The sequence below is a fragment of the Aegilops tauschii genome, chromosome 4 (assembly GCF_002575655.3).
Source record: "Aegilops tauschii subsp. strangulata cultivar AL8/78 chromosome 4, Aet v6.0, whole genome shotgun sequence".
Taxonomy (NCBI): Eukaryota; Viridiplantae; Streptophyta; class Magnoliopsida; order Poales; family Poaceae; genus Aegilops; species Aegilops tauschii.
In genome coordinates this window covers 524,777,063-524,792,495 of record NC_053038.3, presented here as the reverse complement: position 1 = coordinate 524,792,495, position 15,433 = coordinate 524,777,063, and the positions used below count along the sequence as shown (strand labels likewise).

Below are 15,433 nucleotides of genomic sequence, written 5' to 3'. Positions count from 1 at the left end.
AGTCGAAAATGAGGGATTATTCAACCAACTCGTCCATTAGAAGTAGAGATTGGGTATCCTCTTTTTATTTAATATAATAATTCCGGTTGGACAGCCTCCATTGCCTCTTTACCCCAAGATTAACGTCGGATCCTTAAAGTTGTCCACGGACACATTCAGGAGGTGTCCACGAATATTTTTGTGGTGTCCGTTTTGATTATCCACATTAGAGTTGCCCCTTAGAGCATCTTTAGCAGACCCGGCATCTCATCGGCGCGCAAAACGCGTTTGCAGTTCGCGAAAAAACGGCTTAGCGGGCTGGCGCGGACGTCCGCAGATGCAGACCACGCATAACGGACCCGTAAAAAAGGATATTCGCGAAATATGCTTTTTACGGGTCGGCTTTGCGGGGTCTGGTCTGGCGCCGCTCCTCCCGGCCTGGAAAACCTAAATTTGCATCTTAATTTGATTTAACATAATGCATTTCTTTGCTTTTTTTCAACAACATTGGATACATAAGACATCATCAAATCTTTGCTAGAATAGCAAGACCAAAGAAAACAAGAACCACAAGTAGGCATTTTGGAAGATTTTCAACTTCCATAACTGCTCCCACTAGTTGAACTAATATATTCTCCATGCCTTCGTTGTTGATCTGCGGATTCTTGATTTTGCATTCTTCTTTCTTCATCTTTGGTTCGAAAGAAGTAGACGTTGCTTCCCCTCTAGTTGCACATGCAGCCGCATCATTACCTTCGATTCTACAAAGGAGTGCGCGAACGTCTATTAAGTTTCTTTCTATCAATAAATCAATGTATTCGCCTTCCCAAAACCAAAATGAGCATCCATCTTCCTACACACATAATGATGTTCGACATGAGCTACCGCAATTGAACCAAAGAATGAGCTATCAAAATGAGCCGAATGAAAACAGCACGTACCCCGTCGTTCTCGCATTTGAAGGACACCCATCCGGGGTGCTTGGGCATGCCCGAAGTTAGCCGCAGCACTGTCCGCGTGCAGTCGTCGCACTGTATGAGCGGCATCGGCGAGCCACAGAGCCGCTGCGCGAGCGCCGAGCCCGGTGGACGACCGGCCGAATCCATGCCCGCAAACCGTCGGCGACGGCGGAAGGACGACCCGTACCTGCATGCGGCGATGCGACCTTGCCGGGGCTGCGCGAGATGCTCCCCGACCATTCCATCGCTTGGCGCATCCACCGGCGGCCGGAAAAGCCAAATCCGGCGGCCCGCGATGAAGGGCCGCAGATCCGCAACTATCCGGCCCGCCGACGCAGGAGGGGGGGGGCAGAGGGCAACCTCGTGCGTGTGGCGGCTTTTCGTCGTGCTCCCGCCGGAATCTTGGGCGGCGGCCCGGCGGCGGGGCGAGGGGGAGAGGGGAGGTGGTTGGTAGGGAAAAGCGCGGGCTGAAATGTCCTCCCCACCAACCGCTACCGCTATATGCAGGCCACTGACGAGCCGGGGGGCAAACCCGCGTATTCGCGCGTTGGGGTCAAGTTTTTGCCGCGCCCTCAAAATTTTTTGCGGGCCGGCCGCGTTTGCGGGGTCTGTTCGGGCGGGATTTTCCGCGCCAACCCGTAATTTAGGGGTTATTTTGCGGGTCGGGGCTTTTTGCGGGATCTGCTAGAGTTGCTCTTAGTCTTTAATCTCTGGGATTTACTTCCTTCATTCATAATGTAACAATGTTTTTGACACTAGCGCTGTGGTAGATTAGTACGTATTTAAGATGAGTCCTGATTCCTGCAATGCATGCATGTGCATGGTCGTCCCCATGCACACGATCGATGATCAGACTGTAACATTGAAAATCATATCATTACCCACGTAGAGTGAGTATTAAATGCCACATGCCCGATCGGTCTGGCCATTATCGAGCTTCTGCTTCCCACCTTTCTTCTCAGAGTAGTTGTCTGCTGCCCCATGCAAGATAGATCCGTCAAATCCGGGCATCAGCCGCTCGTCTGCAAGCTGCACCGCACCAACCCCACGGATCCACGACAGAGCGGCCATGGAAGACGCCATCCTCCTCTTCCTCCTCCCCGTGGCCACCACCATGTCCATCCTGCTACTCCTGCGTGCAGCTCGCTCCAACCCCCAGAAGCGACCCCATCGCTCCAAGCTCGCCACCGTCCCGCCGCCTTCCCCGTGGCGGCTCCCGCTCGTGGGCAACCTGCACCAGCTCGCGGGCGGCCGCCTCCCGCACCGCGCGCTGGCCGCCCTCGCCGCCGCGCACGGCCCCGTCATGCTCCTCCGCCTCGGCCAGGTCCCGGCCGTCGTCCTGTCCTCGCCCGACGCCGCACGGGAGGTGATGCTGGCGCAGGACCACGTCTTCGCCACCCGCCCCTCGCTCGCCATCCCCTCCAAGCTCTTCTACGGCTGCACCGACGTCGCCTTCGCCCCGCACGGCCCCTACTGGCTCCGCGCCCGCAAGACCTGCGTGCTCCACCTCCTCAGCCCCGCCAGGGTGCGCGCCTACCGCGCCGTCCGGGAGGAGGAGGTGGGCGCGCTCCTGGACAAGGTCCGGCGGCAGGCGCGCGTCGTGCCCCTGAGCGAGCTCCTCGCCGGCTTCGCCAAGGACGTGATCGGGCGGATCGTGTTCGGGGCGAGCGCCGCCACGCGCGCCGACGGGTGGGGCGCCAAGGTGGACGCGCTGCTGGAGGAGGGCAACGCGCTGCTCGGCACGTTCCACGTCGGCGACTACTTTCCCAGCCTGGCGTGGCTCGGCGCCCTGGACGGCACGGACGCCAAGGTCGGCAAGGCGTTCGACAGGATCGACGCGGTTCTCGAGGAGATCGTCGACGCCGCGGAGAGACGAATGGGTGGAGTCCACGGAGGCGAGGCGCTGGGGCGGCACGACAGCACGTTCGTAGATGTGCTTCTGTCCCTCGGCAACAATACCTCCGGCGCCGGTAGTGCGGCCACGGAGAAGACGGCGGCGCGGCGATTCACGAGGGACAACGTCAAGGGGCTCCTAGCGGTACGCGCACTGAATGAATCACTCACTGACTGACTGTGACTTTACCTAAAAATTCATGTCGTAGTTCTGGCCGGGCACGCAGAATCTCTTCGGGGCAGGGGCAGACTCCACCATCATCGTGCTCGAATGGGCCATGGCAGAGCTGCTCCGCAACAAGGAAGCCATGGAAAAGCTACAACACGAGCTAAGGAGTAGATCCGTAAGCACCAACTCCGATATGATCACCGAAGAAGATTTACAGGGGATGGTCTACCTGAAAGCGGTGATGAAGGAGACGATGCGGCTGCACCCTCCGGGGCCGCTGCTGATCCCCCGCGAGGCCATGGAGCCGACGACGATCCAGCAGTACGACGTGCCGAGCAAGACCATGGTGATCGTCAACGCGTGGGCCATTGGAAGGGACCCCGACAGCTGGGAGTCTCCGGAGGAGTTCCGGCCGGAAAGGTTCCTCGGCGCCGGCGGCGAGGTGGACTTCCGGGGCCGGCATTTCCAGCTCGTACCGTTCGGTTCTGGGAGGAGGGTGTGCCCGGGGATCAACTTCACCATGTCCATCATGGAGATCGCGATTGCCAACCTCCTCGGCCAGTTCAACTGGGCGCTGCCGGAGGGCGCGACGGAGGAGGTGGTGGACATGGAGGAGGCGCCTGGGATCACCTCGCGAAAGAGGGTTCCCCTTCACGTCCACGCTACACCACGGGCGTCGTGCAGTCGCTATGTGTAGTTCGAATTCATCATGTTGTGCTCCTCGAATTGATTCTAGTAATTTCAAGGCTATGTGATGCAACTATTTCTTTTGTATCTTTTGTATTCATATCAAGAAGCGTTTCAATGTCATGCATCTGTAAGAGCGACGGAGCGTTCCTACTCGTTCACCGTCAGCATTTTTGATTTTTTTATTTTAATAACCCACGGTTCAATATTAATTCCCTTTCTCTGTTGGGCTTTGGCTCAACTGCGGTAGCCGCTATCTCACGCCCTAGGCGCTGGTTAGTATTTCGCGTTTAGCCTCAGTAGGTCCAATTCACTATGTTTTCAGTCTGTCTAGGTCCCTACTTTTATTATTTACAGAGATGTTAAATATTATCATACTATAATTTTGCTCAGATTATTATTTTTATATATGTAAGTTGATCACAAAATGCGTAGTTTCCAACCGTGCTATTATTTTTTCATGTTAACTACTTTAAAGTTCTCTTTAATGCATAACCTTAATTAACCTAATTAATTGCAATGGTGTATTTTGGGAAATGCTAACCCACAATATAACTAATATATAGCCTTTATATATATGAAGTATGTTAGGAGGGCCTATATGGATTGGAGGGAGCATGAATGATCGGCTTCAATGGGCATATATGAGTAATAAAGAAAAGGAGAGAATAAAGGGTGTGACCAGTGGGGATAAAAAAAGGATGGGATATTCGAAAAGAATATGGAGGAGAGAATAACGCAAAGAAATTGGTATTAAGACCAAGAACATGGCATGCATTCAATGCAATAATGAGAAGGAATTAATACCGAGGGACATGGGAGGGGGACGCATATATGTGTTGCTATGCAGTGTGTGACCGTTATGTGCAACAGAAATAACACAACCAAACGGTGCGAGGCGCTATATGAGTGTCGAGTTGCATGCAATGAACTAGGGTAGTTTTGCTAAGACGTATACATTCTTTTTTTATCATCTTCAAGCGTATGTAAAGATGGCATAAAACGTATTTAATAGAATCCTTTTATTGAGATTTTTCTCATGACTTGGTGCAAATTTCAAACATTGCTTCAACTTAGAAATAATGCGTTGGTATGATATTTTCTTTGAAAATTAAGTTCTTTAAGACCAGAAACACTGTAAAAATAAAGTACCAAAATTATTGTATGCGTAGCATGCTTCTTAATGTACTACTGACATGAATTTCTGCTAGACCTTAGTGTGCGCCTCTCCGCCATGGCCGGGCCCAATTTGAATGTTGTTGGGCCGTGCTGACGGGTATTTCAGTGGACATGCCAATTATCTCTTCCCTTGCAACACATGGGCATATGTGCTAGTGTATACAAATAAAGGATCAGTTTTTTGTTAAATTCGTCTCCGGTCATTTTTGTCTGTTCTATCTGATCTTCCTCTTTCCTGTTTGATTTGTAGTCGCAGGGGTTGTTCAGTTAGCTGCTTTTTGGGTAGGAACTTTTTGCGATAGCTTAGTTCACCCCTGTAATTTTGAGTGGTTCATGAGAAACGATCGCGAATATTTTGAAGCCACCTATGCGCGCGTGTCAGTCAGTCCCCAAATTTCATCGCCAAGTCCGCCTCATTGTTTTTCTGGATGTAGATCTCCGGTTCTACCAAGTATTGAGTTTCAATTTCACCACTAAGCAGATGGTGTGGGAGTAGGCATTTGCCGGTGATTCGATTTTTTGTGGGAGGGTCTATGCAATGTTAGTAATGATTCAGGCGGCATTTTCGGCTGCTTTCTGTTGATGTAAGCATGGACGAAGGAATGTTCTGAATCCTTTTTCTTAGTCAGCATCTTCCATCATGAAAACATGCCCACAATCTATGTTTTCTCTACCTATCATTTTTCAGTTTAGTGAATGAGAGCTAGTTTTTGGTGCTAGATTATTCAGTTTTTTAGCATGGTCTGTACATTATTCAGCTTAAGTAATTCCTTCATTATGGAGATGGCTTTGCTTCTCAGGCCCGAGTTTTGGGATCAAGCTTACAGTTTTTTTGTGTGATTTATTCACACTATAAAAGGGACGGACCTGCCTCGCAAAAAAAAAACCCGGACGAACCTGAATTTTTCCCGTTACCTGTTATGTATTGGCTATTATAATTTTTCAGTATGCTTTCTTTATGTTCAGGCATTTTTCCTGCATGAGAACTGGTTGTTGGTGCAGGTTTCTTTTTGGCTGTAGTGCAGGTTCAAGGGTGTTCATTTTTCAGTAGACGATTTTCTTTTGCGTTGTAGTGCCTTCAATTAAGGTGTGTTCAAAGTCAAAATTTTCAGGGATCAGTCGAGCAGTAAAAAAAGTCAGAGCACCCCTGAATTAGTTTCTCTCAACACACATGAAGAAATCGACATCTACCAGGAGACGGGTCGGCTAGGTTGTGCGCCAGTTGTGAAAGATCGATGTGTCTCAAAGACGAAAGGGCCTACTTTTTGTTTAGTTCTTCTAGCAAAGGCTATCGTTTAAAATGAAGTTCAACTTCTGCAAACTTCACTTCATTTTTTTTAACTACAGTGCCTGAAAAACACTTATCCAATCAGGGAGCTTAGACAAATTGCTAAGTTGTGGTAGTATTTGTGTGTGACTCGTCAGGATTCATAGGATTCGATAGCTCAATAGTCGAACTGTCGCCTCCGCTTTGCGCCATAGTGGTCAGGGTCCCTATTGTCCTGTTGGAATTGCTTCGTTCCTCTATTTGCATACCTGTCCATCCATCTCTTCTTCTTCATCCCTGTCCATAGTATTAGAATGTTGTTTAATTCTGTCCATTTCTGCTCACAGGTACTCATATTTGTTTTGGCTTTTTGATCCGTTCGAGCCCAGCTGCATTAGCTTCATTCCAAGGACATTGTACCTGAGCTGACCAAAGTGGAATCTTTGGGTTTATTCATTTTCTTTCCTTCTTTCCGCCATCTGTCTGTTATGCATTTATCTGGTATCTTATCTACCTCAAAGTGCAGCATCACTTTCAGAATATGAGAGCACAAAATGTCATATTTTTTTCGAACTTGCAACAAATGCCGGAGTAATCCTCTTTCTCGGTATGAACTTGCACCACATAAAACCTTCTCCTATGTTCTTGTTTGTAGTCCTCTTTGCCTAGAATACCGTGTACTACTTCTTTTTGCTCCTTTTCTCGGATTTAGATTCTTGTTACATCATTGAGAATGAGCTGAAATTTTCTGAAGATGTTATGTTGTACAGGCCGTGTGCTTGTCTCTTGATGTAATACTTAGTTGAGAATGATTTCCAGGAAACCTTTTGTGCAGTGCACTGTGGTCAAGCTCATCCTGATTTTCTTCATTGATCATTGATCTCATTCCCAACAAAAGTTTCTATTGTTTCTTCATCGATCTCACTGTCTTCTTCATTTCAGTGCTCTGCACTTGTAAGTGGTCTGCGTTAGTTGATGTCCCGACCTCTAGAGACTGACTGGAGGAACTAGCACGGACAAGCATCGGCGAATCGAGATTCCAGGTATGATTTTGTTCCCTCTCAACGGGCTCTTCTCTGTTTTCATTGTCTGTACCAACCTACAGGTGGGTGCAAAGGGGGCAGGGGGGGGGGGGGGGGGGGGGGGGGGGGGGTCAGTCATGAAAAGTGTGTCATTTTCTTAGTTTCTTGCTTTTACGAGCAGTAAAATTGATATCTTTTTCTTGTTGTCACCATCCTTTTTTTCACATTTTCTTAGTCTCTTTTAAAAATTGGCCATAGTGTTTCTTTTATTATTTGAGAGTTTCTGATGATTACTCATTCCCTACAGGATACTGCCTATCTAAACAAGATGACATTAAAATCTTTACAATTTTTTTATCTGACTGACGTTCCCTGTGAAGTTACTTCCAGCAAATAACCTGGGAGCCGTTGGATCAGGGCGCACGAATCTTGGCACATGCCCCTGCCATCGCAACATCGAGCATCATTCACTCTGGAACCAAAACCATGTGACCCCCCCCCCCCCCCCCCCGAAGGAAATATTCCTTAGAGGCAATAATAAAGTTGTTATTTATATTTCCTTATATCATGATAAATGTTTATTATTCATGCTAGAATTGTATTAACCGGAAACTTAGTACATGTGTGAATACATAGACAAACAGAGTGTCACTAGTATGCCTCTACTTGCCTAGCTCGTTGAGTCAAAGATGGTTAAGTTTCCTAGCCATAGACATGAGTTGTCATTTGATTAACGGGATCACATCATTAGAGAATGATGTGATTGACTTGACCCATTCCGTTAGGTTAGCACTTGATAGTTTGGTATATTGCTATTGCTTTCTTCATGACTTATACATGTTCCTATGACTATGAGATTATGCAACTTCCGAATACCGGAAGAACACTTGTGTGCTACCAAACGTCACAACGTAACTGGATGATTATAAAGGTGCTCTACAGGTGTCTCCGATGGTACTTGTTGAGTTGGCATAGATCAAGATTAGGATTTGTCACTCCGATTGTCGGAGAGATATCTCTGGGCCCTCTCGGTAATGCACATCACTATAAGCCTTGCAAGCAAAGTGACTAATGAGTTAGTTGCGGGATGATGCATTACGGAACGAGTAAAGAGACTTGCGGTAACGAGATTGAACTAGGTATTGAGATACCGACGATCGAATCTCGGGTAAGTATCATACCGATGACAAAGGGAACACCGTATGTTGTTATGTTGTTTGACCGATAAAGATCTTTGTAGAATATGTGGGAGCAAATATGAACATGCAGGTTCCGCTATTGGTTATTGACCGGAGATGTGTCTCGGTCATGTCTACATAGTTCTCGAACCCGTAGGGCCCGCACGCTTAACGTTCGGTGAAGATCGGTATTATGAGTTTATGTGTTTTGATGTACCGAAGATAGTTCGGAGTCCCAGATGTGATCACAGACATGACGAGGAGTCTCAAAATGGTCGAGACATAAAGATTGATATATTGGACGACTATATTCGAACACCGGAAGTGTTCCGGGTGATTTCGGAGAAAACCGGAGTGCCGGAGGGTTACGGGAACCCCCCCCCCCCCCCCCGGGGAACTAATGGGCCACATGGGCCTTAGTGGAGAGAGAGAGGGCCAGCCAGGGCAGGCCGTGCGCCCCTCCCCCTCTGGTCCGAATTGGACTTGGGAGGGGGGGGGCGGCGCCCCCCTTTCCTTCTCCCTCTCCTCCTTCCTTTCCCCCTCCTAGTAGGACTAGGAAAGGGGAGTCCTCCTCCTCTCCTGGCGCGCCCCAAGGGCCAGCCGGCCTCCCCCCTTGCTCCTTTATATACAGGGGCAAGGGCCACCCTAGAAGACACAACACACATTGTTCTTAGCCGTGTGCGGTGCCCCCCTCCACCATAATCCACCTCGGTCATATCGTTGTAGTGCTAAGGCGAAGCCCTGCGCCGGTAGCTTCATCATCACCATCATCACGCCGTCGTGCTGACGAAGCTCTCCCTCGACACTCTGCTAGATCGTGAGTTCGTGGGACGTCACCGAGCCGAACGTGTGCAGATCGCGGAGGTGTCGTACTTTCGGTGCTAGGATCGGTCGATCGTGAAGACGTACGACTGCATCAACCGCGTTGTCATAACGCTTCCGCTTACGGTCTACGAGGGTACGTAGACAACACTCTCCCCTCTTGTTGCTATGCATCACCATGATCTTGCGTGTGCGTAGGAAAATTTTGAAATTACTACATTCCCCAACAGTGGCATCCGAGCCAGGTTTATGCATAGATGTTATATGCACGAGTAGAACACAACTGAGTTGTGGGCGATAATAGTCATACTGCTTACCAGCATGTCATACTGCTTACCAACATGTCATACTTTGATTCGGCGGTATTGTTGGATGAAGCGGCCCGGACCGACATTACGCGTACGCTTACGCGAGACTGGTTCTACCGACGTGCTTCACACACATGTGGCTGGCGGGTGTCAGTTCCCCCAACTTTAGTTGAATCGAGTGTGGCTACGCCCGGTCCTTGTTGAAGGTTAAAACAGCACATACTTGACGAAAAATCGTTGTGGTTTTGATGCGTAGGTAAGAACGGTTCTTGCTCAGCCCGTAGCAGCCACATAAAACTTGCAACAACAAATTAGAGGACGTCTAACTTGTTTTTGCAGGGCATGTTGTGATGTGATATGGTCAAGACATGATGCTAAATTTTATTGTATGAGATGATCATGTTTTGTAACGGAGCTATCGGCAACTGGCAGGAACCATATGGTTGTCGCTTTATTGTATGAAATGCAATCGCCATGTAATTGCTTTACTTTATCACTAAGCAGTAGCGATAGTCGTAGAAGCAATAGTTGGCGAGACGACAACGATGCTTCGATGGAGATCAAGGTGTCAAGCCGGTGACGATCATGAGGGTGCTTTAGAGATGGATATCAAAGGCACAAGATGATGATGGCCATATCATATCACTTATATTGATTGCATGTGATGTTTATCCTTTATGCATCTTATTTTGCTTAGTTCGACAGTAGCATTATAAGATGATCTCTCACTAAATTTTAAGGTATAAGTGTTCTCCCGGAGTATGCACCATTGCGAAAGTTCGTCATGCCGAGACACCACGTGATGATCGGGTGTGATAAGCTCTACGTTCACATTACAACGGGTGCAAGCCAGTTTTACACACGCAGAATACTCGGGTTAAACTTGACGAGCCTAGCATATGCAGATATGGCCTCGGAACACTGAGACCGAAAGGTCGAGCGTGAATCATATAGTAGATATGATCAACATAGTGATGTTCACCATTGAAAACTACTCCATCTCACGTGATGATCGGACATGGTTTAGTTGATTTGGATCACGTGATCACTTAGATGATTAGAGGGATGTCTATCTAAGTGGGAGTTCTTAAGTAATTTGATTAATTGAACTTTAATTTATCATGAATTTAGTACCCGATAGTATTCTGCATGTCTATGTTGTTGTAGATAGATGGCCCGTGCTGTTGTTCCTTTGAATTTTAATGCGTTCCTAGAGAAAGCTAAGTTGAAAGATGATGGTAGCAACTACACGGATTGGGTCCGTAACTTGAGGATTATCCTCATTGATGCACAGAAGAATTACGTCCTGGAAGCACCGCTAGGTGCCAAACCCGCTGCAGGAGCAACGCCAGATGTTATGAACGTCTGGCAGAGCAAAGCTGATGACTACTCGATAGTTCAGTGTGCCATGCTTTATGGCTTAGAACCGGAACTTCAACGACGTTTTGAACGTCATGGAGCATATGAGATGTTCCAGGAGTTGAAGTTAATATTTCAAGCAAATGCCCGGATTGAGAGATATGAAGTCTCCAATAAGTTCTACAACTGGAAGATGGAGGAGAATAGTTCTGTCAGTGAGCATTTACTCAAAATGTCTGGGTATAACAATCACTTGATTCAACTAGGAGTTAATCTTCCTGATGATAGTGTCATTGACAGAATTCTTCAATCACTGCCACCAAGCTACAAGAGCTTCGTGATGAACTATAACATGCAAGGGATGGATAAGACAATTCCCGAGCTCTTCGCAATGCTAAAGGCTGCGGAGGTAGAAATCAAGAAGGAGCATCAAGTGTTGATGGTCAACAAGACCACCAGTTTCAAGAAAAAGGGTAAAGGAAAGAAGGGGAACTTCAAGAAGAACGACAAGCAAGTTGCTGCTCAAGTGAAGAAGCCCAAGTCTGGACCTAAGCCTGAGACTGAGTGCTTCTACTACAAGGGGACTGGTCGCTTGAAGCGGAACTGCCCCAAGTATTTGGCGGATAAGAATGATGGCAAGGTGAACAAAGGTATATGTGATATACATGTTATTGATGTGTACCATACTAATGCTGGCAGTAGTGCCTGGGTATTTGATACTGGTTCTGTTGCTAATATTTGCAACTCGAAACAGGGACTACGGATTAAGTGAAGATTGGCTAAGGACGAGGTGACGATGCGCCTGGGAAATGGTTCCAAAGTCGATGTGATCGCGGTCGGCATGCTACCTCTACATCTACCTTCGGGATTAGTTTTAGACCTGAATAATTGTTCCAGCGTTAAGCATGAACATTATATCTGAATCTTGTTTGATGCGAGACGGTTATTCATTTAAATCAGAGAATAATGGTTGTCCTATTTATATGAGTAATATCTTTTATGGTCATGCATCCTTGAAGAGTGGTCTATTCTTGTTGAATCTCGATAGTAGCGACACACATATTCATAATATTGAAGCCAAAAGATGCAGAGTTGATAATGATAATGCAACATATTTGTGGGACTGCCGTTTAGGTCATATTGGTGTAAAGCGCATGAAGAAACTCCATTCTGATGGACTTTTGGAATCACTTGATTATGAATCACTTGGTACTTGCGAATCATGCCTCATGGGCAAGATGACTAAATCTCCGTTCTCCGGAACAATGGAGCGAGCAACAGATTTGTTGGAAATCATACATACTGATGTATGTGGTCCGGTGAATGTTGAGGCTCGCGGCGGGTATCGTTATTTTCTCACCTTCACAGATGATTTGAGAAGATATGGGTATATCTACTTGATGAAACATAAGTCTGAAACATTTGAAAAGTTCAAAGAATTTCAGAGTGAAGTGGAAAATCATCGTAACAAGAAAATAAAGTTTCTACGATCTGATCATGGACGAGAATATTTGAGTTACGAGTTTGGTCTTCATTTGAAACAATGCGGAATAGTTTCACAACTCACGACACCCGGAACACCACAGCGTAATGGTGTGTCCGAATGTCATAATCGTACTTTACTAGATATGGTGTGACCTATGATGTCTCTTACTGATTTACTACTATCGTTTTGGGGTTATGCTTTAGGGACGGCTGCATTCACGTTAAATAGGGCACCATCTAAATCCGTTGAGACGACACCTTATGAACTGTGGTTTGGCAAGAAACCAAAGTTGTCGTTTCTTAAAGTTTGGGGCTGCGATGCTTATGTGAAAAAGCTTCAACCTGATAGGCTCGAACCCAAGTAGGAGAAATGTGTCTTCATAGGACACCCAAAGGAGACTGTTGGGTACACCTTCTATCACAGATCCGAAGGCAAGACATTCGTTGCTAAGAATGGATCCTTTCTAGAGAAGGAGTCTCTCTCAAAAGAAGTGAGTGGGAGGAAAGTAGAACTTGATGAGGTAATTGTACCTGCTCCCTTATTGGAAAGTAGTTCATCACAGAAATCTGTTCCTGTAACTCCTACACCAATTAGTGAGGAAGTTAATGATGATGATCATATAACTTCAGACCAAGTCACTACTGAACCTCGTAGGTCAACCAGAGTAAGATCCGCACTAGAGTGGTACGGTAATCCTGTTCTGGAGGTCATGTTACTTGACCATGACGAACCTACGAACTATGAGAAAGCGATGATGAGCCTAGATTCCGCAAAATGGCTTGAGGCCATGAAATCTGAGATGGGATCCATGTATGAGAACAAAGTGTGGACTTTGGTTGACTTGCCTGTTGATCGGCAAGCCATCGAGAATAAATGGATTTTCAAGAAGAAGACAGACGCTAACGGTAATGTTACTGTCTACAAAGCTCGACTTGTTGCGAAAGGTTTTTGACAAGTTCAAGGAGTTGACTATGATGAGACCTTCTCACCCGTAGCGATGCTTAAGTCCGTCCGAATCATGTTAGCAATTGCTGCATTTTATGATCATGAAATTTGGCAAATGGATGTAAAGACTGCATTCCTGAATGGATTTCTGAAAGAAGAGTTGTATATGATGCAACCTGAAGGTTTTATCGATCCAAAGGATGCTAACAAAGTGTGCAAGTGATGACCCACAAGTATAGGGGATCTATCATAGTACTTTCGATAAGTAAGAGTGTCGAACCCAACGAGGAGCAGAAGGAAATGATAAGCAGTTTTCAGCAAGGTATTCTCTGCAAGTACCGAAATAAGTGCCCCCGCCGTAAGGGTACTTCGGACGTGACGTCCGGAGACGAAGAGACCCATTCCTCCGTTCCCGAGGAGGATGACGACGAGGAAGAGGAGGGGGAGGAGAACAACCCTCCCCCTGAGGAGGGAAAGAAGAAGAGGGCGGCTCCCGTGCATCTGGAGGCGGAAACGCCCAAGAAGGGGAAGGGCACCCCAGCGATCAACACCGCGTGGGACGTCGACAGCAGTCCGGAACGACACCCCCGCACTAAGCCTCGGGCCACATCGTAAGTACCATGACTCACATATACCCGTATATCCGGTCTTTCCTTTTTATCATTTTGAAGTGGTTAATTGTGCTATTGTAGTCCGGCTCGCGACAACATCCAGCAATCCTCATCTGGAGGTTCGTTGGATCCGGCGGAAATGGCCAGCGTGTCACCGCCGACCGCTCACTCCCCCAATGCCAAGGATGACACCGAAGTGTTGTCTCGGAGGACTGCTCCGAGCCAGGGAGGGGCCCGGGACGCTGTCCAGGAGGTGCCATAAGGCGAGACCTTCGTTGCCGGACACATGGGGGAGCGAGTCCCCATGGATACTGGCGAGGAGGGCCGTATTAAGTTCGGCCCTCAGCCGAATACGATTCCAGAGACCAATGCAGCCTCCTTCGAAGGAGGGGGTGCGCCAATTCCATCGGTGGTCCCTGTCCAACCAGGGGCACCGGATAACCTGATGGGGGCGCTACAAGGCGCCTCCATTGTGGACGAGCACCGTGTCCTTATGGGGACGGTGATCGAGAAGGTTCAATCTGCCAAGAGCGGACTAAACGAGGCCTGCAACAACCTGTTGACAGGTTTTGAGGTAAGCAACATAGAAAGAGAAAAACCCCATGCAGACAGTAGCCCCTGAGACACTGTCTGGTGTTCGTAAAGAAAGACCGGACGGAGGATCAATCCCTTGTTGTAGGAAACTAAATTAATATGTATGAATAAGCAGGCGTCATTGTTGGCCGCGACCTCGCATGCTGCCAAAGTCTTTTAACTGAAGCAGAGGCTGGAGCGGACCGAGAACGAGCTTGGCGAGCTGACGATTCAGCTCCAGGAGAAGCAAGGTGAGTAACGACTTGCTGTGTATTCGGAAAGAATAAGTGGTGCGTATCAACGGGAGTGTCATAATATTTGTAGGGGTAGCGACCGAGGTCGAGGCCCTGAAAAAGGCCCTGGCCGAAGCCGAGGGGAAGGCTGTCCAGCAGCAAGCCGCCCGTAAGAAGCTCAAGGCCCGGGTCAACGAGATCGAGCAGGAGCTCCAGGACGCGGTGAAGAAGTGCGAAGCCTTGGAGCGCGAGGCGTCGGTTCAAGAAACCGAACTTACCAAGGCTCGCCAGAGCGCGGAGGCCGCGCGGAATGAGGCCCGGGACGCTCTCCAGGAGATCCAGGAGGCCAAGAAGATCACGGCGGATAAGGCTTTCAACATGCAAAGCAAGTATACGGAGAGGAAGTACCTTTTACTAACCCGGATTCGGAGTTGCCCAGGGGCTTTCGCGGATCTACCACGCAGTGTGTCCGATGCTGCGGAGTTCTTCCGAGCCAAAGAAGGGAATTCCACGGAGAAGCTGCTCTGGTCGCAGTATGCTGCGCCAGAACATCCGGTGGCCTTTACCGATCAGCTGAAACAGCTGGTCGACCTGCACAGGGTGGCCGAACTGGCCATGAAGGATTTAATAATCCGGCTGTGGCCAGCCGAAGCTATACCCAGCAATTATTTTGGCCTCGTGAAGCGGGTGGTGGAGGCCTGTCCACGGCTAGAGATCGTTAAGTGATAAGTCTGCATCGAAGGTGCACGCATGGCCTTCGCCC

At 48.1% G+C, this 15,433-nt stretch overlaps 1 protein-coding gene across 2 annotated transcripts; it reads left to right on the top strand.

Annotated features, from left to right (window-relative positions):
- Positions 1 to 1,896: 1,896 nt before the first annotated feature.
- On the top strand, positions 1,897 to 3,821 carry LOC109732954 (cytochrome P450 71A1-like). 2 transcript variants are annotated; one of them, XM_020292165.4, is made up of 2 exons: positions 1,897 to 2,976; positions 3,059 to 3,821. In XM_020292165.4, exons 1-2 carry the CDS (start codon positions 2,008 to 2,010, stop codon positions 3,695 to 3,697), a joined length of 1,608 nt encoding a protein of 535 aa, XP_020147754.1. In that variant the 5' UTR covers positions 1,897 to 2,007; the 3' UTR covers positions 3,698 to 3,821. The 2 variants fall into 2 exon arrangements, with proteins under 2 accessions (XP_020147754.1, XP_040253433.1); XM_040397499.3 differs by having other exon boundaries at positions 3,041 to 3,821.
- Positions 3,822 to 15,433: the final 11,612 nt, after the last annotated feature.

What these genes read in the sequence shown, in the direction of transcription:
- LOC109732954 (XM_040397499.3), top strand. Translation starts at nt 2,008, where the DNA reads ATGGAAGACGCCATCCTCCTCTTCCTCCTCCCCGTGGCCACCACCATG. An exon ending in ACGTCAAGGGGCTCCTAGCG is followed by an intron (nt 2,977 to 3,040) that starts GTACGCGCACTG and finishes TTCATGTCGTAG; the next exon opens with TTCTGGCCGGGCACGCAGAA.